The sequence below is a fragment of the Myodes glareolus genome, chromosome 4, assembly GCF_982192425.1.
Source record: "Myodes glareolus chromosome 4, mMyoGla1.1, whole genome shotgun sequence".
Classification (NCBI taxonomy): domain Eukaryota; kingdom Metazoa; phylum Chordata; class Mammalia; order Rodentia; family Cricetidae; genus Myodes; species Myodes glareolus.
The window spans coordinates 83,287,067-83,312,305 of record NC_142029.1 but is presented as its reverse complement, the minus strand read 5'-3'; the positions used below and the strand labels follow the sequence as shown (position 1 = coordinate 83,312,305).

The 25,239-nt window shown below is 37.9% G+C and overlaps 1 protein-coding gene across 5 annotated transcripts in view; it reads left to right on the top strand.

Annotated features, from left to right (window-relative positions):
- Window positions 1–25,239, top strand: part of Dmxl2 (Dmx like 2) — a 135,781-nt gene that overhangs the window by 41,380 nt on the left and 69,162 nt on the right. For all 5 annotated transcript variants that reach the window (XM_048417613.3, XM_048417615.3, XM_048417612.3 and 2 more), the window contains exons 9-14: window positions 1,184–1,358; window positions 14,877–15,116; window positions 15,731–16,002; window positions 16,756–17,452; window positions 18,126–18,247; window positions 23,652–23,741. In XM_048417613.3, coding sequence (XP_048273570.3) covers window positions 1,184–1,358; window positions 14,877–15,116; window positions 15,731–16,002; window positions 16,756–17,452; window positions 18,126–18,247; window positions 23,652–23,741 — 1,596 coding nt within the window. The remainder of the gene's footprint in view (window positions 1–1,183; window positions 1,359–14,876; window positions 15,117–15,730; window positions 16,003–16,755; window positions 17,453–18,125; window positions 18,248–23,651; window positions 23,742–25,239) is intronic.

The following is a 25,239-nucleotide window of genomic DNA, read 5'->3' as shown; positions in this document are numbered from 1 at the left end:
TGTCATCTATGATGCTTCATACATTTCTTTTTAGCAAAACACATGTGGTAGTGATTTGATAAGCTTTTGCTATCTTTTAACATTCTTATTAATAATGTTGAAATATTTTTTAGAAGATAAGGCCTAATCTTAAGTGTACTATGTAGGACTTTGTTGTGTAGGTACATCTTAAATCCTGTCGGTCAGGGCTCAGGCGACACTTGAATGTCAAATATCTATTAAAAAAATTGATAGGCAGTTTGGGTCAGAAGGTCTAAGCAACTCCATAGCAGGGAGACACTAGAGAACATACCCTGAAATGATACTGTTTTCTGCAAGGAAAGGATAATGGTTGGAAAACTGAAAAGGAGAATCAACTACATTATTTTAAAATTGGCATCATGCTGTTGCTTACTTACTATGAAAACAAAGGAAAAGAATGGGAAGTTTTATAAAGTGTGGTTTTCGGGGTAGGGTAAGTTACAGACTAAGAAGTGGGGTTGTGGGATGAAGAAGTTATGCTAAGAATGATTGTGGCCCCACATCCAAAATTGAACATGTGAGTAGGTATGCTGTGAAGAATTTTTACTATATAGCTGCATCTTAATTAAAATCTCACATACCAGGGGCTTGGGAGATACAGAGTTCAGTGCCAGACCACTGACCTTGAAGTGTATTGCACTGGGCTCTATCTCCAGCAGGTAGTGGGCATAGCCTGCCACTGCAGTAAGGGCGTTCCTGTCTGCTCTAAGTGACTCCCATTCTGCTTTGTGTTCTGTTTTCCTCTTTGTAGTGGAGATAATACATTTGTAGTTTAAGTCAGTATCTAATTGTACGTGAGTTTTAAGAGGCATTGTCCCTCCTGGTAAAGGGATTCAGGGACTTTATTTGTGTTCTTCTGATTAGTAAGTCTCATTTCAGTACAGGGAACTCTTAAGCAACCCCACCTTCCCATGCCATGGACATAGTCTTTGTTAACCAGGAGCTGTTCGTTACTCATGGTTTATACGCATGTTGAGCTACTACTTTTTGCCTTAAACTCTACAAATTTTTAAGAATTGTGGTGCATGTATCCAAAATTGTTTTCTTGTAATTAAGAGAGCATATTTTAAAATCATCAGTTCCACAGGGGCCAACTCTTAAAATTCTGAGTAGTGGAAAGTCTTTGGTTCACATTGGTTAGGACATTACTCTTCTGTTCTAGACAATACACCATTTGAAGAATTTAAGGAAAGGACAACGAAGGTCTTCTGTTCTTGTAACTCATACCGAGCTGATGCCTGACAAGACTGCAACCCATGAAGTCCAGAGACACATTTCTCACCACGCCAATGCACTGTGTCATTTTCACATTGCAGCAAGCATCAATCCTGCCACAGGTAACGGAGAAGAAGAGTTATTTTTTTTATAAATATATTGAAATAAGGTAAATATATTGAAACATGGTTTATTTTGTAACCTGGTTTTATTTTATGTTGTCCTTTAAAATACTTCTTAGAGTGGGAATATAACAAAAGGTAGTCTTTCTTTAGTTGGGTCTATGTGATTTTTTTTCCCTTTTTTTTTTTTTTTTTTTTTGAGACTGGGTTTCTTTGTGTAACAGTCCTGGCTGTCCTGGAACTCACTTTGTAGACCAGGCTAACCTTAAACTCACTAAGATTCACCTGGCTCTGCCTCCCAAGTGCTGGAATTAAAAGTGTGAGCCACCACCACCTGATTAGGTCTATGTGATTTTTATTGGGTAATTTCCATAAGTATTTTTGAACATCTTTGTCTACAAAGGGTTCCAAGGAAATTAGAGATTACTTGAGCCTGGAAACACAAATGGTGATAGCTTGGGTAATTAGCATATGTTCTATTTAATAGTTTAACTCTCTGTAGCTCTTCTTTATAACCTAATCTTAGTAGTTCACATCTCAGTGTAGCTTATTTTCTACCTATGTAGACTTTCTTGGCCTGTGCTTAGGTAGAAAGATATTTTTCTTTAGCCCTGGTATTTTCTTTTAGTCTGTCCTCTTATCTAGGCTAAGAATTAATAGAAGCAGGTTTTATGTTGGCAAAAGCATATTTGAGAGCTTCTATTTAAGGGCATTGTGTTTTATTTGGTCTAAAAAATATATAGAAAGGCTGTAAATTTCTTACTTTATTGCTGATAGAACTGTATTTATATAAATGTAGCCCTACTTACCTTCTGGAAGTCTGTTGCTTCAGGGTAAAAGGGGTTTTTTAATTATTCATCTATTTAGTTTACAGTCTGGCCCCAGGCCCCCATTCTCCTCTTCCAGTCCCTCTCTCCCATCGCTCCCCTCCCCCAGTCCCCTCATCTACCTTTTTCATCCAGAAAGGGCAGATCTCTTATGAATATCAATAAAACATGACATATCAAGTTGCAGTAAGATTAGGCACCTCCCCATGTATTAAGGCTGAGCAAGGTGACCCAGTGTGAGGAGTAGGATTCAAAAAGCCAGTAAAAGAGTCAGAGACAGCTCCTGTTCCTGCTGTTAGGAATCCCATAAGAGGACCAGGCTATACAACTGTAATATAAATGTGCAGTGCCTAGGTCAGTCTCATACAGACTCCCTGGCTGTTGATTCAGTCTCTGTGAGCCCCCATGAGCCTAGGTAAGTTGATTCTGTGAGCCTTCCTGCTGTGTCCTTGACACCCCCCCCCCCCCCCCAGCCTCCTACAATCCTTTCTCCCCCTCTTCCACAGAATGTCCGCACTCCACCTAATATTTGGCTGTGGGTCTCTGCTTCTGCCTCCATCAATTGCTGGGTGATGCCTGTCTGATGACAATTGGTCCAGACTCCAATCTGGTCACAGGAGATAGCCAATAAAGAATACTAATCCATTTTTACTAGGAATCTAAGCTGGGGTCCTCCCCATAGACTCCTGGGAGATTCCCCTGCTCCAGGCTTCCACCTGACATAGAAATGCTCCCCACCTCCAGCAATCCCCCTTAGCACTCTCCCATTCCTTCTCCCCTTACCACTCATGTTTCCATCCTCACCTGCCCTTGTCTACTCATGAAATACTTTCCATTTCCCCTCCCAGGGAGATCTGGGTGTCTCCCCCTCCCCCCATGATCTTTTCTTGTTACTTAGTCTCTGGGTCTGTGAATTGTAGCATAGTTATCAAAAGAGTTTCATCTTTAAATGCTTATTGTTAAATTTTCTGAGTATAATGATTTACTTGGTGAATACAGTTCCTACAGTTCCTATAATCTGATCTTTAACAGTGGCTGCAAATGTGTGCTGCCCAGTGACCTTGAAATGTGACTGTTTTGAATTGAGGCTTGCTGTACTGTACACACTGAATTTCCTAAGACAGTATAAAAAATGTGAATTTTTTTGTTAATTTTATTTCAGATTGACTACTTGTTGAAATTATATTTTCAGTATTTTGGGAGAAATAAAATATATTACTAAAGTTAAATTTACCTGTTTCTTTTAAACTTACATAATTACTAAGATTTTTTTAATTAAAAATAATTTGTTTATACAATATATTCTGATCATTGTTTCCCTGCTCTCATCTCCAGGATCTTTCCCACCTCTCTGGTCATCCACCTTCATGTCTTTCCTCTCTCTCTCTCTCTCTTTAGAAAACAAACATGCAAAGAATAAAGAAGAATAAAAAACAAAGAAAAAACCCACAAATGTGCCTATACACACACATACACACATACTAAAACAAAAACGAAAAACTTCCAAACAATAAAAACTCAAAATCAGATCTCATAATATATAAGCAGAAGACCAAGTAAGGTAAAAAAAAAAAATACATACAAGCAATATGAGACAAAAACCTCAAAAAACTCCACTGAGCATTTTTTTTTTTGTATTTATCTTTCTACTGCTGAGGCTGCCCCTAAGTGTGGTTTATATACCCAGTGAGATTCCTTTGAAAAAACTAAATTTTCCTTTTCAATGCTTATCATAACTGGAGATAGCTTTTTGGTTAGGGATGGGAGCTCCTGTCTGATTTTCCCTGGGTCAGTGCTGGAACCTAAGTGTGGAATTTTCATTGGGATTGCATTGAATCTAAAGATTGCTTTTGGTAGGATGGCCATTTTTACTGTTATTAATCCTACCGATCCATGAGCATGCAGGATCTTTCCATATTCTGATATCTTCTTTATTGTCTTAAAGTTCTTACTATACTAGTCTTTCAGTTGCTTGGTTAGAGTTATCCCCACATATTTTTCTAGTTGGGGGAGCTATTGTGAAAGGTATTGTTCCCCTGATTCAGTCTGTCATTTGTATATAGGATATCAACTGATTTTGTCTGTTAATTTTATATCATGCTATTTTTTTTAAAGTGCATCAGCTGTAGGAGTTTTCTGGTGGAGTTTTTAAGGCCTTTCATGTATAAAATATCATATCATCTGCAAATAGATTCTTTTGACTTCTTCCTTTCCAACCCATATGCCCTTGATCTCCTTCAGTTGTCCTATTGCTGTAGCTAAGACTTTAATAAGTGCTGTATTGACTAGATATGGAAAGAAAGGAGATTCCTATCTTGATTCGGATTTTCATGAAAATGCTTTTCATTTCTCTCCACTTAAGCTGGGCTGTGAGCTTGTCATACATTGCCTTTATTATGTTGAACGATATCTCTTGTATTGCTAATGTCTCCAGGACTTTCATTTGAAGGGATATTAGATTTTGTCAGAGGCCTTTTCTGAGTATAAAGACGTGATCATATGGTTTTTGTCCTTCAATATGTTTATGTGGATTATATTTATTGATTTACATTTATTGAACCATCCCTGCATCTCTGGGATGAAGCCTACTTGATCATGATGGATAACCTTTTTATTATACATTTTTTATTGATATTTATTGAGCTCTACATTTTTCTATGCTCCCCTCCATGTCTCTCCCCTTCTCCCTTCAACCCTCCTCCAAGGTCTCCGTGTTCCCAGTTTACTCAGGAGATCTTGTCTTTTTCTACTTTCTACTTCCCATGTAGATTATATCTTTGTAAGTCTCACTTAGTGTCCACATTGTTGTCTAAGTTCTCTGGGATTGTGGTTTGTAGGCTGGCTTTCTTTGCTTTATGTTTAAAAACCACCTATGAGTGAGTACATGTGATAATTGTCTTTCTGTGTCTGGGTTTCGTCACTCAAGATAATGTTTTCTAGCTCCATCCATTTTCCTGCAAAATTCAAGCTGTCGTTATTTTTTCTGCTGTGTAGTATTCCATTGTGCAAATGTACTACATTTTCCTTATCCATTCTTTGATCGAGGGGCATTTAGTTTGTTTCCAGGTTCTGGCTATGACAAACAATGAACATAGTTGAGCACATGTCCTTGTGGCACGATTGAGCATCCTTTGGATATATACCTAAAAGTGGTATTACTGGGTCTTGAGGAAGGTTGTTTCCTAATTTTCTGAGAAATTGCCACACTGACATGCAAAGGGGTTGTACCAGCTTGCATTCCCACCAGCAATGCAGAAGTGTTCCCTTTACCCCACAACCTCTCCAGCATAAGCTGTCATCAGTGTTTTCGATCTTGGCCATTTTTACAGATGTAAGATGGAATTTCAGAGTTGTTTTGATTTGTATTTCTCTGATGACTAAGGATGTTGAACATTTCCCTAAGTGTCTTTCAGCCATTTTAGATTCCTCTGTTGAGAGTTCTCTGTTTAGGTCTGTACTCCATTTTTTTTTTATTGGATTATGTGATCTTTTGGTATCCGATTTCTTGAGTTCTTTGTATATTTTGGAGATCAGACCTGTCTGCTGTGGGGTTAGTGAAGATCTTTTCCCATTCTGTAGGCTGTCGTTTTGTCTTGTTGACCGTGTCCTTTGCTTTACAGAAGCTTTTCAGTTTCAGGAAGTCCCATTTATTAATTGTTTCTCTCACTGGCTGTGCTGCTGGGATTCTATTTAGGAAGTGGTTCCCTGTGCCAATGCATTCAAGTGTACTTCCAACTTTCAAATTTCTCTTCTATAAGGTTCAGTGTGGTTGGCTTTATGTTGAGGTCTTTGATCCATATAGACTTGAGTTTTGTGCATGGTGATAGATATGGGTCTGTTTTTATTCTTCTACATGTTGATATCCAGTTATGCCAGCACCACTTGTTAAATATGCTTTCTTTTTTCCATTTGATATTTTTTTCTTCTTTATCAAATATCAGGTGCTCGAAGATGTGTGGATTGATATCCGGGTCTTCTATTCAGTTCCATTGGTCCTTCTGTCTGTTCTTATGCCAATACCAGGCTGTTTTCAGTACTGTAGTTCTGTTGTAGAATTTGAAGTCAGGGATTGTGATGACTCCAGAAGTTCTTTTATTGCCCAGGGTTGTTTTGGCTATTCTCGGTCTTTTGCTTTTCCATATGAAGTTGAGTACCGTTCTTTTGAGGTCTTTGAAGAATTTTGCTGGGATTTTGCTGGGCCTTGTGTTGAATCTGTAGATTGTTTTTGGTAAGATTGCCGTTTTTACTATGTTAATTCTGCCTACCCAAGAGCATGGGATATCTTTCCACTTTCTGGTGTCTTCTTCAGTTTCTTTCTTCAAAGATTTAAAGTTCTTGTCATACAAGTCTTCCACTTGTTTGGTTAGAGTTACTCCAAGATATTTTATGCTATTTATGGCTATTGTGGAGGATGTTGTTTCTCTGATTTCTTCCCCAGCCCTTTTATCTATACAGGAGGGCTACTGAATTTTTTTTTTTTTAGTTAATCTTGTATCCTGCTATATTGCTGAAAGTGTTTATGAGTTTATGAGTGTAGAAGTTCCTTGGTAGAATTTTTGGGATCACTTATTTAAACTATCATATCATCAGCAAACAGTGAGAGTTTGACTTCTTCTTTTCCAATTTGTATTCCCTTGATCTCCCTTTGGTGTCTTATTGCTCTAGCTAGGACCTCAAGAACTATATTGAATAGATATGGAGAGAGTGGAAAACCTTGTCTTGTTCCTGATATCGTGGAATCATTGGGAGTTTCTCTCCATTTAGTTTGATGTTGGCTGTTGGCTTGCTGTATATTGCCTTAATTATGTTTAGGTATGTTCCTTGTATCCCTGCTCTCTCCATGACCTTTATCATGAAGGGATGTTGTATTTTGTCAAAAACTTTTTCGGCATCTCATTAAATGATCATGTGGTTTTTATTTTTCAGCTTGTTTATATGGTGGATTACGTTGACAGATTTTCGTATGTTGAACCATCCCTGCATCCGTGGGATGAAACCGACTTGGTCATGGTGGATGATGGTTCTGATGTGTTCTTGGATTTGATTTGCCAGTATTTTATTTAGTATCTTTGCATCAATGTTCATGAGTGAGATTGGTCTGTAATTCTCTTTCTTAGTAATGTCTTTCTGTGGTTTGGGTATCAGGATAATTGTAACCTCATAAAAAGAGTTTGACAATGTTTCCCCTGTTTCTATTTTGTGGAATAATTTGAGAAGTATTGGTATTAGTTCTTCTTTGAAAGTCTTGTAGAATTCTGAGCTGAAACCATCTGGTTCTGGACTTTCTTTGGTTGGGAGACTTTTGATGACTGTTTCTATTTCTTCAGCAGTTATAGGTCTGTTTAATTTGCTTATCTGGTCTTCATTTAATTTTGGTAAGTGATATTTATCCAGAAAGTTATACATTTCCTTTAAGTTTTCCAATTTTGTGGAGTACAGGTTTTCAAAATATGACCAGATGATCCTCTGTATTTCCTCCATGTCTGTTGTTATATCCCCTTTTCATTTCTGATTTTGTTACTTTGGATATTCTCTCTCTGCCTTTTGGTTAGTTTGGATAGAAGTTTGTCTATTGATTTTTCTGGTAGAATCAACTCTTTGTCTCATTGATTCTTTGTATTGTTTTCTTTGTTTCTATTTTGTTGATTTCAGCTCTCAATTGATTATTTCCTGCTGTTAGTTCTCTTAGGTGAGTTTGCTTTTTTTTGTTCTAAAGTTTTCAAATGTTCTGTTAATTCACTAGTGTGGGATTTTTCCAGCTTCTTAATGTAGAGATTTAATGCTATGATCTTGCCTCTTAACACTGCTTTCATTGTGTCCCATAAATTTGGGTATGTTATATGGTCATTTTCATTGAATTTTAGAAAGTTTTTAATTTCCTCCTTTATTTCTTCCTTGACCCATTGATGATTCAGGTGAGCATTGTTTAATTTCCATGTGTTTGTGGGTTTTCTGGAATAAGTATTTCTGTTGACTTCTAGTTTTAAACAATGGTGATCTGATAAGGTACCTTGGGTTATTCCAATTTTTTTCATTTGTTGAGGTTTGTTTTGTTACTGAGAGCGTGGTTGATTTTTTTTGTCTGACTGACCTGTCCAGTGGTGAGAGGGAAGTGTTGAAGTCTCCCACTATTAGTGTGTGTGGTTTAATATGTGACTTAAGCTTTAGAAGTGTTTTTTTTTTGACATATGAGGGTGCCCTTGTATTTGGGGCATAGATGTTCAGTATTGAAATTTCCTCTTGATGGATTTTTTTCCTGTGACTAATATGAAATTACCTTCTTTGTCTCTATTGACTGATTTTAGCTTGATGTCTATTTTTTTTAGATATTAGGATAGCTACACCCGCTTGTTTTTTAGGTCCATTTGATTGGTATTTTTTTTTTCCCAATCCTTTACTCTGAGACGATGTCTGTCTTGGAGGTTGAGATGCATTTCTTGTATGCAGAAGAGGAATGGATTCTGTTTTCGTATCCAGTCTGTTAGCCTGTGCCTTTTTATAGGTGAGTTGAGTCCATTTTCATTAAGGGATATTAATGACAAGTAGTTGCTATCTCCTGTTAATTAAGTTTTCATCATTGGTGATGTTAATTTGTGCATTTTTTTCTTCTTTGGGATTTGCTGTAATGAGATAATCAGTTGTCTGTTTTTGTTGGTGTAGCCATCTTCCTTGGGTTGGAGTTTTCCTTCTAGTATTTTGTGTAGGGCTGGGTTTGTGGCTAGGTATTGGTGAAATCTAGATTTGTCATGGAATATCTTGTTTTGTCCTTCTATGGTGAATGACAGTTTTGCTGGGTATACTAGTCTGGGCTGGCATCTGTGGTCTCTTAGTGTCTGCATAATGCTTGACCATGACTTTCTGGCTTTTATTGTCTTCATTGAGAAGTCAGGTGTAATTCTAATAGGTCTACCTTTATATGTTACTGGTCCTTTTTCCTTTTCAGCTCTTAATATTCTTTCTTTACTCTGTATGTTTAGTGTTTTAATTATTAATGTGGCGAGAGGATGTTTTTGTTTTTGGTTTTTTTTTTCTTTTTGATCCAGTGTATTTGGTGTTCTGTAAGCTTCTTGTATCTTCACAGGCATATCTTTCTTTAGGGAGGGAAAGTTTTCTTCTATGATTTTGTTAAATACATTTTCTGTGCCTTTGAGTTGAACTTCTCTTCTATACCTATTATTCTAAGATTTAGCCTTTTCATGGTGTTCCATATTTCCTGAATATTTTGGGTTAAGCTTTCGTTAGATTTAATGTTTTCTTTAACTGATGAGTCTATTTCCTCTGTTGTATCTTCAGCTCTTGAGATTTTCTCTTCCATTTCTTGCATTCTGCTGTTCATGCTTGCATTTGTGGTTCCTGATATTTTTCTCATGATTTCCGTTTGTATAATTCCTTCAGCTTTTATTTTCTTTATTGTTTCTATTTCAGTTTTCAAGTCCTGGATAGTTTCTTTTATATGTTTGATTTCTTTTTCTTGGTTTTCTTTTAGTGATTTGCTGATACCTTCCAATTTTTTGTTTGTTTTTTCTTCCATTTCTTTCAGGGGATTTTTCATTTCATCTTTAAGAATTTCAAACATTCTCTTGGGGTTATTTTTTAGATCATTTTCTTCTGGTTCATCCATATTTGGTTGTTCGGGTCTTGCTGTTGTAGGGTCTTTAGGTTTTACTGGTATTGTGTTGCTCTTTGTGGTATAACTTGTAGTCTTATCTTTTCTACTCATCTTTTCCTCTAACAGGTGTGGTTGGGGCTGTCTGAGATTCTGTTGAATAATCTTCTAGGTGCCAGTGAATCCAAAGCACAGATGGTTTTCCTCGTGGTACAGTCAGTGTCACAGTTCTAGTTACCTTGTTGGTTACTCTGTGTGCCTGGAGATAGCTCAGAGCTCCTGTGTTCTGCTCTGCTCCCTTGGAGTTTGCTGTCTCAGGCCTACTTTAGCCTAGCTTGCTGGCATTGATCTGTTTCTGTAAATCCTGGTCTGGATCCCCTCCTAAAGTCCTAAGTCCCTGGCTTGGAGTTAGACTTGTTCTGGTGGAGATCTCTGACTCTGGGTCTGGTCGCTGGCTCAGTCCTGATCTGCCAGTGTTAGGGGCTGGATTTGCTGCTGGCTTCTGCTCCCGGTGGAGCTTGTTTCCTCAGGCCCTCTCTGTCCTAGATGTCTTGTTCAGTTCCACTCCTGTGGAATTTGGATAATCTTTTTTGATGTGTTCTTGTATTCCGGTTGCAAGTATTTTATTGAGAATTTTTGCATTCATGTTCATAAGGGAACTTGGTCTGTAATTCTCTTTCTTTGTTGGGTCTTTGTATGATTTAGGCATCAGGGTGACTGTGGCCTCTAAAAGAATTAGGCTCTGTTCCTTCGATTTCTGTTTTGTGGAATATTTTGAAGAGTATCAATGTTAATTCTTCTTTGATGGTCTGGTAGAATTCTGTGATGAATCCATCTGGCCCTAGACTTTAAAAAAAAAAAGTTTTTTGGGGGTGTGAGCTACTTTTAGTTATTACTTATATTCATTAGGAGTTTTGTTTAAGTTGCTTATCTGATCTTGATTTAACTTTGATAGGTCATATATATCGAGAAATTGATCCATTTCTTTTAGGTTTTCTAGTATGGTGCAGTACAGATCTTTAATGTCCTCATGGTTTTCTGTATTTCCTTAGTGTCTGTTGTCATGTCCTCCTTTTTGTCTGTAATTTTATTATTTCAGATCTCTTCTCTCCATATGTTAGTTAAGTTGGCTAAGGGATATGAATCTTAATTTTTTTTCAAAGAACCAACTTTCTTTTTCCAAAGAAACAATTCATTGTATTTTTGTTTTATTTCTGTTTTATTGATTTTAGACTTAAGTCTGATTATTTCTTACATTCTACTATTTTTTGCTGTTCTGTCATCTTTGTTCTACAGCTTTCAGGTATGCTGTTAAGTTGCTAATATGAGATCTGTCTTTCTCTCTCTTTAAAATAGGCACTTAGTGCTATGAACTTGCTTTTAGAACTGTCTTCACTCTGTCCCATAGGTTTGAGTATGATGAGTTTTTATTTTTATTCAGTTTTTAATAGTTTTTATTGAGCTATATATTTTTTTCTGTTCACCTCCTTTCCTCTCTTCTTTCCTCCTACCCTCTCCCATGGTCCTTATGCTCCCAATTTTCTTAGGAGATCTTGTCTTTTTTTTTACCTCCCATGTACATTAGATCCATGTATGTCTCTCTTAGAATTCTCTTGGTTGTCTAAGTTTTTCTGGGATTGTGTTTATTCAGTTTTTAAAATATTTAAATTTCCTTCTTATTTTCTGTCTTTTTCTTACTTTTTCTTTATGCTGTAATTCATTGTTCTGATTATTATGTATTATTGGGAGTTTCTTTTCTGTTTCTATTTGGTGTTCTTTGTGCAGTTTCTAAATTAGAAAAATTTTCTTATATGATTTTGTTGAAAATATTTTCTTTGCCTTTGAGCTGGGTTTCTTCCCCTTCTCTTACTATTCATAGATTTGGTTTTTTCATAGTGTCCCAGATTCCCTGGATGTTTGCGGCCGGATTATTTTAGATTCAGCATATCTTTTACTGGGGTATCCATTTCTTCTACCTTGTCTTCAATGCCCAGGACACTCTCCATGTTTTGTGCTCTGCCATTGAGGCTCACCTCTTAGGTTTTTGTTGGACTTCCTAAAGTTTTTGTTTTTCAGTTGAGTTTTCTTTAGTGATTTTGTTTTTACTTTATGAACTGTTTTTATCATTTCATCCTACTGTTGGTGCGCTCACAGACTTCATTAAGGGATTTATTTGCGTCCCAGGAAGGTCCTTGAACATAATCATGATTGCTATTGTGATGTCCTTGTCTTGATCTTCAGCTGTATTGTGTTTCTGAGGACTACTGTCACTAAGGATTACTGGGTCTGATGGAGGCATATTTTCTTGACTGTTCATGTTTGCGTTTTTGCAATGGTGCCTTGCCATCTGGGGTTGGGATGACTTAGGTGATTCTAGGCATCTAGTCTTGTCTTTGTTGAGAGAGTGTTCCATTATTTGCTTTATGTTGCCCTCTCTGGATTTAGGAAAGTGTGGTGGATGTGTGTTGTCAGGTGGAGAGTACTTTGCAGGGTAGTGGGTGGCAGAGAGGTGTAGAGGTGGCGAAGTGAAAAGACTGAGAGCAACTTCAGTAAAGAGCTAAGGTGGATCTATACTGAGATGCCAGGTTCCCAGAGAGTTAAGAATGTGGGGAAGAGGAGGTTCTGGTAGTAGGTTATAGTAAGGCAAAGAATAATCTGGACAGACAGAAATGAAAGGGCTAGGGGACCCTGGTCTGAACCAAGAGTTGGAGTCTCCAGCAATAGAGTTGAGGTAGGAGGAATGATGCCTGCAAGCAGGTTATTACCAGGCTGAAGGTGGTGACAGAGAGATTGTCCTGGAGAACAAAGGAGGACAGTGAGAATTGCCTACCCGAGTGATGTTAGTTGTGGCTACTGTGTGTGTGTGCAGAGGGGTTCAGGTACAAAGTATTTTTAGGTATTGGTGCCTGACACAAAGGAATGGGAAGGGAGGGTTGAAAGAGTCCACAGGAAGGGCGAAGCTGACTTCGAGCCAAGGTTTAGCATAGTCAGCTACTAAGATGTTTAAAATTACCCTTTATGCCTACATTTCTGGTTCTTGGTGGTTTTTGGGGGGGGGCATGCTATGATGGCTGCACCCACTTGTAGTTGTTTGTTTGTTTATTTTTTAAACTTTTTGTTCCTTTGACTCTTTAAGAGGCATGCCACCCAGCTCCCAAATAAATATACATATCGTCTTATTCTTACTTACGAATGTCCAGCCTTAGTTTGGCTTGTTTCTTGCCAGCTTTTTTTAAGTTTAAATTATCCCATCTATCTTTTGCCTCTGGGCTTTTGTCTTTCTCTGTTTCTGGATACCTTTCTTTGATGTCCTCCTCTCCTTCTCCTTCTCAGCTTTTAGGAATGTTGCAGACATTCAGCAAAATTAAATAGTACAGTGAACACTTTCATAGCTCCTTACATTTTACCATGAATATTTGTACTTGATGTTTGTATGTATGTTTGCACCCATGATCATGTGTGCATGTGTGCAAGCGAATTTTTGTCTTAATCTTTTTAAAGTGCTGCACATACCATGAAATTTTATCCTCAGGAGCTTCAGGCATCTCCTTAAGAGTAAAGGAAGTCATGACATAATCACAGCATCATTGTCATGCCTAAGAAGCTGCTAAGTCCTTCCATAGTGTTTAACATCCAGTTTATATTTTAACATCTTCAGTTACCTCTTACAAGTCTTTTTCTTTATTTTATTGTTTTTATTAAACTATATATTTTTCTCTGTTCCCCTTCCTTCCTCCCCCTTTCCTTTTATCCTCTCTTGTGACTCCCCCCCCCAATTTACTCAGGAGAACTTGTCTTTTTCTCCTTCCTATGTAGATCCATGTATGTCTTGTCTTAGGGTCCTCTTTGTTGTCTAGGTTCTCTGGGATTGTGTATTATAGGCTGGTTTTTCTTTGCTTTATGTCTAAAAATCAGCTATGAGTGAGTACATATTGCATTTGTCTTTCTGGATCTGGGTTGCCTCACTTAATAGTGTTTTCTAGATCCATCTATTTGCCTGCAAATTTCAATATGTCATTTTTAACCACTGTGTAGTACTACATTGTGTAAATGTACCACATCTTTTATTTATTTATTAAAAATTTCCACCTCTTCCCCGCCTCTCTTTTCCCTCCCCTCCTCCCCACCTCTCCCTCCCCACCTCCCCCTACCTCTCTAGTCTTAAGAGCAGTCAGGGTTCCCTGCCCCGTGGGAAGTCCAAGGTCCTCCCCCCTCCATACAGATCTATAAAGGTGAGCATCCAAACAAACCAGGCTCCCAAAAAGTCAGTCCATGCAGTAGAATAAAAACCCAGTACCATTGTCCTTGGCTTCTCAGTCAGCCTTCATTGCCAGCCACGTTCAGAGTGTCCATTTTGATCACATGCTCCAGCACTCCCAGTCCAGCTGGCCTTGGTGAGCTCCCATTAGATCAGTCCCACCGTCTCAGGTACCACATTTTCTTTATCCATTCTTTGGTGGAGGGGTATTTTGATTACTTCCAGGTTCTGGCTGTGACAAACAATGCTGCTATGAACATAGTGGAGAACATGTCATTATGGTATGATTGAGCATCCTTTGGGTATATACCCAAAAGTGGTATTCTGGGTCTTGAGGTAGATTGTTTCCTAATTTTCTAAGAAATTGCCATACTGATTTCCAAAGTGGCTATGAAAGTTTGCATTCTTCAGCAATGGAGGAGTGTTCCCTTACCCTACATCCTCACCAGTATAAAGCTCAGAGCGATCCCCCTGAAATCAGTTGTCTACTCTCTCCATATCTATTCAGTGTAGTACTTGAAGTTCTTACAAGTCTTATAGATCACCGCCTTTTCTCAAAACCAGGATTCAACTAAGGTTGATGTGTTGCTATATTTGGGTTTGAAATTAGTACTGTAATTTAATTTCATGTCAGAATGTCATTAGTTCTTAATATTTACAGTCACCATTAAATTCAGTTACAATTGTTACAAGTCCTGGTGGAGTCATGCTGACTTGGTGTTTGGCCCTTCTCTGGATAAGCAAATGATTGATCGTGATAAGCAGTTGCTGTGCTTTTAAAGAAACGAAGCATCATATTGGAAGTTTAATCTTTTTTGTTTCCACAGATATTCCAAATGTCTTGGTTGGCACTTCATTTAATATCGATGATGTCAATGGGGGATTTGTAGTTCATTGGTTAAATAACAAGGAATTTCATTTTACGTCATCTACTGAAATATTTATGCACCAATTGCGGAAACTTTCTGAAAAACAATTAGATCATGAAAATGATGATGCAGCCAGAGAAGATGAAGAGTGCTCCCAGGAGGAACGAGAGAGGGGCTTGCATATGAGATTAGACCATGGTTGGTGTTCCTTGTTTATATTTTTTCCCCACTAAAAATAACTTTTTGTGGTATCTCTCTAAGTTTGAATTTTCTCTTCTTTTTTGATTTTAGTACTGGTTGACTCTCAGATTAGGCACTGTGCTTGTCCTAACTCTAGCTGTTGTTTTGTTTATAGTGTGGACTTAAACCCAGGGCCTCATGCAGGCTAGGCAAGTTCTCTAAGAGCTACTCCCTCAGCCCGTTTCATTTGAGTTTGAGACACAGCAATACCTACAATGCCAGACTGGCCCTGAGCTCGAGCTCCTCCTGCCCAGCCTCCTGAGTAGGTTGGGTTATAAGCTTGTGCTTCCATGCCAGGCAAACTCTCTCTATATTTTGTTATATTTCCTTGACTAATGTAGTTCTTTAGAAGCCATATTGTTTTATGAGAAATATGTTTTGCTAATTTTAACAATGAAAATACGATGAAATTTTCATTTATCTAAAAATAATAAATATAGTAATTTCAATTCAGACAAGAAAATACTTTTCCTGACCACAAATTGGAAAGGTAGTTTATAATTTTGAGTTTCTAAATGAATTTTTATAGTATTATTTAGTTTATATTCTGACAAATATATTTTCTGATTTAGAATTATCTCTGGATAGAGAATCTGAGGCAGGTACAGGATCGTCAGAGCATGAAGATGGAGAAAGGGAGGGAAGTCCTAGAGCCCACCCAGGGCCTACCATCCCAATACCGCTGCCTACAGTGCTGCTTGACCGGAAGATTGAAACACTGCTGACGGAGTGGAATAAGAACCCTGACATGCTATTCACTATACACCCTGTAGATGGAACCTTTCTAGTGTGGCACGTGAAATACTTGGATGAATATAACCCTGGAATATTTAGACAAGTCCAGGTATATTTCCTTGATGAAAATATATTTTTAAAATAAAAAGGTGCTTTATAGACTTCATATGTTTTTCAGAATTACTAAAAAATTTAGTAATTTTTAAAGCAGAAGATACATATTTTTGTTTTCAAAGAGGATCAGTACTAGGAATTTTATACATTTAGTTAACTCAAAAAAAATGAATTTTTTCTTTTGTTTTGAATCACTGAGTATTTGAATTACTATTCATGCTTTCTAAGATTTATAATACTTTTCAGTATTTCTAAGGAAACTGCTTTGAAAATATGAGGTTTCGAGTTTCTTTCTGTCTCTCTACCTCTGCCTCTGTCTCTCTGTCTCTCTCGAGACAGGGTTTCATGTAGCCAGACTGGTCTTGACCTAGCTATATAGCTGAGGATGGCCTTCAGTTCATGATCTTCCTTTCGTTACCTCCCAAGTGCTGGCATTAAAGGCATGTGCTCATCTTCAGTTTTATAAGCCATGTTAAACTGTTTTTATGTGTTTTCTTTCTTAGCTTTATTATAACTTAAATACATGATATGGTTATTTTGATACATAAGCTATAAGCAATATATTTGAAACTATTTTTCATCTTGTATTGGGCTAAGTAGAAGAAAGGAATTCAACTATACAGAGTCTAAATTCGATTCTTTTGCTAGGAAATTGGGATTTGGCATTCTGAAAATACAAGTGTGTTTGGAAAATATTTTTGAGAGAAGGCAAAGTCCGTATAGTGAATCATGTGTTCGTGTTTTACAGGTCTCTTTTTCCTCTCGGATTCCTGTTGCGTTTCCCTCTGGGGATGCAAACTCTCTCAGTAAAAACATCATGATGTATGCCTGTGTAAATGCTACAAAAGATTCACACCATACTTCACCACACCAAGAGCCGATGTCTGTAGATAGTTCTCATGGGTCACAGCCACACTCCAGATTACACAGTACAGACATGAACATTTTAGCGCCCACAGTGATGATGGTCTCTAAACACATAGATGGGTCTTTGAATCAGTGGGCAGTCACTTTTGCTGACAAGTCAGCCTTTACTACGGTTCTGACTGTATCCCATAAATTCAGATACTGTGGTCACCGGTTCCACCTCAATGACTTGGCGTGCCATTCGGTCTTACCACTGTTGCTGACATCCTCCCATCATAATGCTCTGCTGACTCCTGAATCAGACTGTCAGTGGGACTCAGACAGTAAAGTAAATAGATTAATAGATCCTGTAAAACACACAAAAGAGTCATCGAAACAGCCTCTTAGAAATGCAGCAACTCGTACCTTTCATGACCCAAATGCAATCTACAGTGAACTTATTCTGTGGCGTGTAGACCCCATAGGCCCTTTGTCATATACTGGAGGAGTGTCAGAATTGGCTCGAATTAACTCTTTACATACCTCAGCCTTCTCTAATGTGGCATGGCTTCCGACTCTTATTCCTAGTTATTGTCTTGGTAAGTGTTTATTAATTTGATTATGAAATGAATAAAGTTTAAATTATTATTTGTTATGAACAAAATCTTTTTTCTTTATTTTCATTTTGAAATATCATAGCTTGCAACGTGTTATATAGACAATGTTGGCCTCAGACATTGAGATCCTTCTGCCTCACATGTGCTGATATTTTCACCATGTCTGAGTCACAAAATGATTTATATTTGTCATAGTTAAGATTTTTTTTTTTAAATTATGTGTATTACTGTTTTGCCTCCATGTAAGTCTGCATATCATGGTGCCCTGAAAAGCCAGAAGAGGGTGTTAGATCCCTGGGACTGGCATTACAGACAGTTGTGAGCCACTGTGTTGGTGGTGGGAATCAAAACCAGTCCTCCAGATTAGCTAGTGCTCCTAACTGCTGAATTGTCTCTGCAGCCCCTGAATATTTTTCACTAGATTGTCAGAATGTTGGTATAGGCTTATCTTTAGAATTTTAGTTTTCTTTTCATATTTTTTTCTGCTGAAATTTTTGTTAATAAGCTTATATCCATAAATTGTATCCTTTTGATTATGATTCTAGATGATAGTTATACCTAGAAAGAAAAGTGTAATTGCTTGTTTCTTATACTTTAATCAATAATAAAAATAAATATACACTATAACCCAAACACTTTATTTTTTTTTCCTCAGGAACATACTGCAATTCTGCAAGTGCTTGCTTTGTTGCATCTGATGGCAAAAATTTGAGACTCTATCAAGCAGTGGTAGATGCAAGAAAATTATTAGATGAACTGTCAGACCCAGAAGCCTCAGTAAGAATTTTCAAATCTTTTTCTAAACTATTAAGATTTCATTTTACTTTGTTTAAAACCATTGTTTGTGGTGCATGCCTTTAATCCCAGCACTCAGGAGGCAGAGGTAGGCGGATCTCTGTGAGTTTGAGGTCAAGCCTAGTGTACGGAGTAAGTTCCAGGACAGCCAAGGCTACACAGAGAAACCCTATTTTGAAAACAAACTAAAAACAAAACCATTTTTTATTAGTGTTTGGGAAATGGGAATATGTTTTTGTCTATGTTTGACAGACAGACAGACACACACACACACACATATCTTTATCTGGTTTCTAAGGTATATAAAATAGAACTTGAATGGATGTGCTGTGCCCCAATACATTTAACATTTAAAGAAACAAATATCTCATTAATTTTCTGTTGCAGGGAGAGCCCGCTTGTTCATCCTGGCTGCCTGGCTAGCTTAGCCCCGAAATAACCACACAGAAACTGTATTAATTAAATCACTGTTTGGCCCATTAGCTCTAGTTTCTTATTGGCTAATTCTTACATCTTAATTTAACCCATTTTTATTAATCTGTGTATCACCACGTGGCAGTGGTTTACTGGGTAAAATTCCCAGTGTCTATCTCCCGTGGATCTATGTTGTCTCTCTCTGACTCTACTTTCTTCCTCCCAGCATTCCATATAACCCCCCCCTCCCCGCCTACTTAAGTTCTGCCCTATCAAGGGCCCAAAGCAGTTTCTTTATTAACCATTGAAAACAACACAAAGACAGAAGGACCTCCTACACCAGTTTTCTAAAATAATTGATTTTTTTTTAAAAAAAGATTTTTTAAAACAAAGTTTTTTTTTAGATGTGTATTTATGGGTACTTTTATGATTCAGTGTATATGTCATGTGTGTGTAGATGCCCACAGGGGGTGTCAGGTCCCCTAGAGCTAAAGTTATAGAGAGTTGTGATCCATCCAGTATGGGTGCTGGGAACCAAATTTGGGTCCTCTGGAAGAGCAGCCATTGCTCTTAATTGTTGAGCCATCTCTCCAGCCCTAGTCTGGGTATTTTAAGTCTTGCTTTGCTCAAAAAAGGTTTTAAGCCACCTTTACCTAACTGCATATATATGAAAATTAGATATAAATTTGAGTATTTCCAAGCCTGACTTGCTCAAAAAATATTCTGTGGTTTAGAATATATTATCTCTCATTGTTAGAAGTGCTTCATTCTAGTAGTTATATAGGAGATTAGAAGTCATATGTCTTACTTAATATTTAGATTTGAACATTGAATTTTCCATTTACTGATAAGGACATATCTCTTTATGAAACCCTGTTCTAAAATGTTTCCGGTGTTAAATACCAAATCCTGGTCTGAGGAGATACCTCAGTGAGTAAAACGACTAGCCCTGTATGCCCAACAGCCTGAGCTAGAGCCCCAGGTTCCGTGTGGAGGCTTGAATCTGAATCCTAGCATTTCTGTGGTGAGATAGGAAGCAGACAGGAGAATCAGCTAGAAGCTTGCCTATACAGCACAAGAGAGACCTTACCTCAAAAGCAAAGTGGAAGGAGAGAACCTACCTCCCCCAAATTGTCCTCTGATCTCCATGTATTCACTGCAGTATGCTCTGGAACTTCCCTCCAATAAATAAATAAATAAATAAATGAGTAGTGAGCCAAGTTTGGACAGCAAGTGCTGTTTTTGAGTGTCAGTGTACCTCTTGATTTGGAGAGGACACAGAAGAGTTGCAATGCTTGCCTTTAAGACAATTTTAATTTAACTGAAGAAGAGAAATTGCTAATAGCTAGGTTTGGTGGCACAGGCTTGTAATTCCAGCACTTGGGCAGTGGAGGAGGAGGATCAGAATGTTCAGGAAGATTCTTGGTTACATAGAGAGTTCTGGGGCAACCTGAGTCACAAGAGACTCTGTTTCGAAAAAACAAAGGAGAAATTACTAATGAAAGAGCTACAGAAGAGTAGGTATTTAAGGGGCTATGCAATTGACTGCTAGAAGTATGGTACTAGAAGTGTTTTACACCAGCAGAGAGGCCAATTAGACTGATTATGGATATTTCTATTGAAGACTGTATTAAAATGAATAGGAATAGAAATAGTTTCAACCCTCAAGGTATATGTCTGTGAGCCACATAAATAGGTACATCTAGCATGTAATAACTGGCAAGAAAAGGCCATCACAATATTTGAAACTAAGTTGGCTTTCATGTAGGCAGCTTCTTGAATTTATTGATTTGCCCATTCTTGTACAAACATATATTTCTGAACAGTGGTGTACAAGACTGAATTGAGCCTGCAAGTTATGTTGCTAGCTTCAAAAATAATGACAGCAAGCTCTCACCTACTGGTGACTGTGTATCTGCCCTGGTTCTGAGTGTTTCACATATAGTTACTCATTTAATCTTTCCAACAACCCTAACAGAAAGGTAACACTATCATTCACACTTTAGAGCCGAGGAGACTCAAGTGTTGGATGGCCCCTTTTCCTATGGAAACTCCAAATAGAGTCCCTTTCCTGGCCTCTATGAGCTTTTAGAGGTCATCTATGTTTCTTGGCTCCTGACCTCTTTTCTCCTCTTGCAAGTCTGTCAGTCTGAGTTGTCCCCACTCTGTTATATCTCCTTCTCAGAATCTGTCTCTCCTACCTCCCTCAGTGAAGACCTAGAGATTACAGTGATCTACATCCTGCATTTTGAAGCTGTTTGGGTCTGCGGAAGTCTTTCCATGTAATAACTTGTCGGCAGAGAGGAATTATGTAGCTGCCTTGAGGAAAAGGGGCCTATTATCTTGACTATCATGGGAGACTAATTGCACTGTTAAAATGAGGGTGTGAAAAATAACTGAAGTACTTTTAGATTTTAAAATTTTAAGCTGACAATTTTTTTTTGAGACAGTTGTCATATACCCATTGCTGCTCTTGCCTCTACCCCACCCGAGTTGCCAGAATTAGACGTATGTGTCACCACACCTTGCTTATGCTAAACATTTAAGAAAGGTTTCATTATGTGAATATAGCTGGTTTATAACAAGCTGCCACTTTTTTGACTCTTTTTAAAATTTATTTACTTTTTACTGAAAATGGATTTTTAAATAGAATATATTCTGATTATTGTTTTCCCCTCTCCTGACTCCTCCCAGACCTTCCCTATTTCCCCACCCACCCACCCACCACTCTCTTACTACAGCACAAACAGACGTCGAACAAATAATATTAAAGTAAAATTAGATAAAATTAGAACAAACAAATCAGAATAGGACAAAACAAACTAACAGAAGAAAAAGAGACAAAGAAAAAGCACAAGAAACACATGGATGCCGGGACACAACATTCGCACAGAAATTCCATTAGAACAAATTGGGAAACCATAATATAAGTGCAGAGGACCTGCAAAGTTAAAAAAAAAAACCCTGAGATAAAGCCTTCTAGAAGTATTACTGATTTTGTGTTGTGTTGTCCCCCTCTACTGCTGGGCATGGGGCCTGGCCTTGAAAGTGGTTTGTATACCCTGTGAAACTTCATTGGAGAAAACTAATTTTTCCTTTGTGAGCAATTATTATTTGGATATAGCTTCTGAGTTAGGGATGGAGGCTTATGTCCACTTCCCCTCTCAGTGCCGGAACCTGTGTAGTCTTGGGCACGCTGCCACAGTCTCTGTGAGTTCATATGTGCTTCTTTCCTCTTGTGTTGGTAGAGAGTTTTGAGCAGGGAAGACAAACCATTGGCTGGAATTTATATTTGTTCATGTGAGAGTCTTGGTTACGTGTTGGAAATCCAGTTTGTAGAATGACTCATGATCAGATTGTCCCCTAAGCCCGCAGTGATTGAGAAGTCAGTGTGCAGCCAAGACACACACACTCTCTTTCTCTGTGTGTGTGTGTTGCTTAGAATGAAACCCAGAGTCTTGTGCTTGCTTGGTAAGCACTCTACCATTGAGATATACCTCAGCTCTGGACTGGAACTCACTATGCAGCCTAGGTTGCATCCTGAGTGTTGGAATTAGAGTCTTAACCCACTGTGCCCTGTGATCAAAAGTTACTTGAGAAAGTAAGCATTTATTTCATTTTACAGGTCTTAGGTCACATTTCATCACTGAGGGAAGTTAGGGCAGGAACTTAAGACAGGAACCTGGAGGCATTGAGTGAAGCACAGTCATGGAGTAATGAAGCTTACTGGCTTATTCCTGATGGCTTGCTTAGCCTGCCTTTCTTACATAACCCAGGACCATCTCCCTAGGGGTGGCACTGCCCCTATGGGGCTGGACCTTTTCACATCAATCATTAATCAAGAAAATACCCTACAGAGTTGTCTAAAGGCCAATCTGATGGAGCCATTATCTCAATTGTGGTTCTTTTTCGTAAATAACTCTAGTTTGCGTCAACTTGTCAAAAATCTAATCAGGACACCCAGCTTCTAGCAGCAACACTTCTTAAACTTTTGTATACACATGGATCTGGAGTTGAAGTGTAGATGCACAGTACACTTTAAAAAGTACTTTCCTATTGCTGCTATTGGTCTCTTGATGCTCTCTGAGTAACAAACAGTCTTTGCTGTGCTAGAGAAATCATGGAATTTTAGCCTCATAGATTGTAGGCCACAGCTGAGTTCAGATTTCAGTAAATAACCCAGCAGAATGTCAAAATCATTTGTATGGGTTTTTTAGCTCAGACTTTAAATCCTGACTTTGGGTGAATGTAAAATTATCAATAAGTTCAGCCATATTCAACCACTTATTTTATCTTTTGTGATTTAACACCAGAATCTATCCCAATACAAGATTTCTGGAATTATGCTGAGACAAACTGGAAAGATCCCAGAAGTCCAGTGTGGATTCTGTTTCCTCTTGGAACTGACCTTAGGCTAAACTTGGATCTAAACTTCATTATGGCAGGGAGAGACATTGGAGATGGACACCAGACATTTAGTTAAGTTATTGAAAGGTTTTTATTTAAAAGAGATGGCTTCTTGATGTGGGTTTTGAGGAGACTCCTCCCAGTATGAAATTTGGGAAGTTTTAAAAAATTCAGAACTTAGCGTCATGTTTCAATTCAAACATTGTCCTCTAAAGAAACAGTCCCACTTGTCAGTCATGATCCCTATATTTCATTTGGAGTGTTGTATTTTCAGATGGCACTAAACATCCATACACCACACACTCAGGCTTTGGGCTAGGTCCTTAACTGCTTTTGTCCTGATGAAGACATTGAAATAGCTAGCTGCTTTGAAGTTACTTACATAAATATCCTCAGTTTTTCTAACTTCTTAATTTTAAAAACAGAAATTAGAATGGAAAGTTGTATTTCTCTGGCTATATTGTCATTGTCAATCAGTGATTATTGGTGGGGGACTTAATGTATGTGATGTTGTCTCTTAAGGACAGTTTTGCTGATCATTGACATTTTCATTTGTTGTTTACAGAAACTTATTGGAGAAGTGTTTAACATTGTGAGCCAACAGTCTACTGCCCGACCAGGCTGCATTATTGAACTTGATGCAATAACTGACCAAGTAAAAACATGCTTTCAAATTGGTGATGTTCTGTGCTCTTTGATTCTCTTTATTCTGCAGTGTTTTTTATGTATATATTTTAGGATGATTCTCATTTGGCAAAATATCCATTGTCTAATGAATCTCAAAGTGTGGTTGTGTGTGCGTGTGTGACTAACTACTAATGATTTAGGAGTTTCTGCCCTCTAATTGACTTTAACTGTGTCTTTTTCTTTTATTTGAAAGAAGTTTGATTGTCAGGGAAACTATAACTCAGTGTGCATGCGCTAAGGGAAGATACAGTGTAGCTGTGGTCTCTCCTAGCTTCCATTTTAGCTCAGTAGGGAATACACAGCATTTATTTGCTTGGGTCTCAGATTGGGCATTTTTATGAGATCCATTAAAATGTAGATGAAAGTAGCCTCAGCTTAGTGTTTCTATTCACAGCCCTGCCCTTTGGGTAGTCAGGTTTCTCTCTAGCTTCTACCTGGGGGAAGAGGACCAATGGGAAAAGTCCATTTATCTTTATAATATTTTTTTCTTCTGGGCTATGCTCCTGGACTGAAAGAGTTACACAACCATTAAAAAAAAATTACTTTGAGGAAGTAACCACATCTTTAAAACAAAACAAAATGGAAAATAAGACAAGTATAGAGTTACTTAAAATTTTTCCACAGTGCTTGCATTCTTATGGGAAATGAAGATATTTCTACATATGTGGAGAAATTATCACATCAGCTTCAGTAGCAGAAATGAGGCTGCCAGACTCAAGTTACTAATGAGGCCTCCAAGGAAATTGTAATTCTCTGTTCTCAAGCTGCATTATTATGCCTTAAGTTCAGCTCGTTATTTCCCTTTTCTGCCCCAGAGAGATCTAGAAGAGTGCATTTCCCAACTTGGGCCCCTTCGCTCTCTGCACCATGGGATGTTGGTGTGGTCCACTTTCACCTAGTGTTCCCTTGACTTTACATGTATACCAGATTTGTTTCCCATCTGCTTCAGATTTTCAGTAGCACAGTGTGGTAAAGTCCAGACACTAACAAGTGAATGGTTTGTAAATCTCAGAGTCTAAAACTCCTTGTAGGTTTGTCCCAGTGTGTTTTCTGATCGCTCTCTGTCTTCCCCTCCCTCGTTTTCTCTTATTTATCACTATTTGTCTCAGTTCCCTCTTCCCTGATTTGATCTTTATTTTTTCCCCTCTTTCCTTCCCTGATCGTTTTGTTTGTTTTTGTGGCAGCTGACTGGAACTCACCACTGCCTCAACCTCCAAGTGCATTGCCACGACTTGTCTGTGTTCTTTACTTTTGTACTCGTGAAGGATTACCCTTCGTTTGTTCCTTTTCTCTTGGGAAGATGACCTTATGTTGCAAAGAGATTTTATACTTTTTACTTGGAGAGACATTAAAAATGCTCTGATCTTTGGTACACTTTTTATGGCTTAACCTAATATTATAGTCCTATTCATTCTGTGTAAGAAATGAAAATTACCCAAAATTTTAAGATTATTCTGTGTCCATGC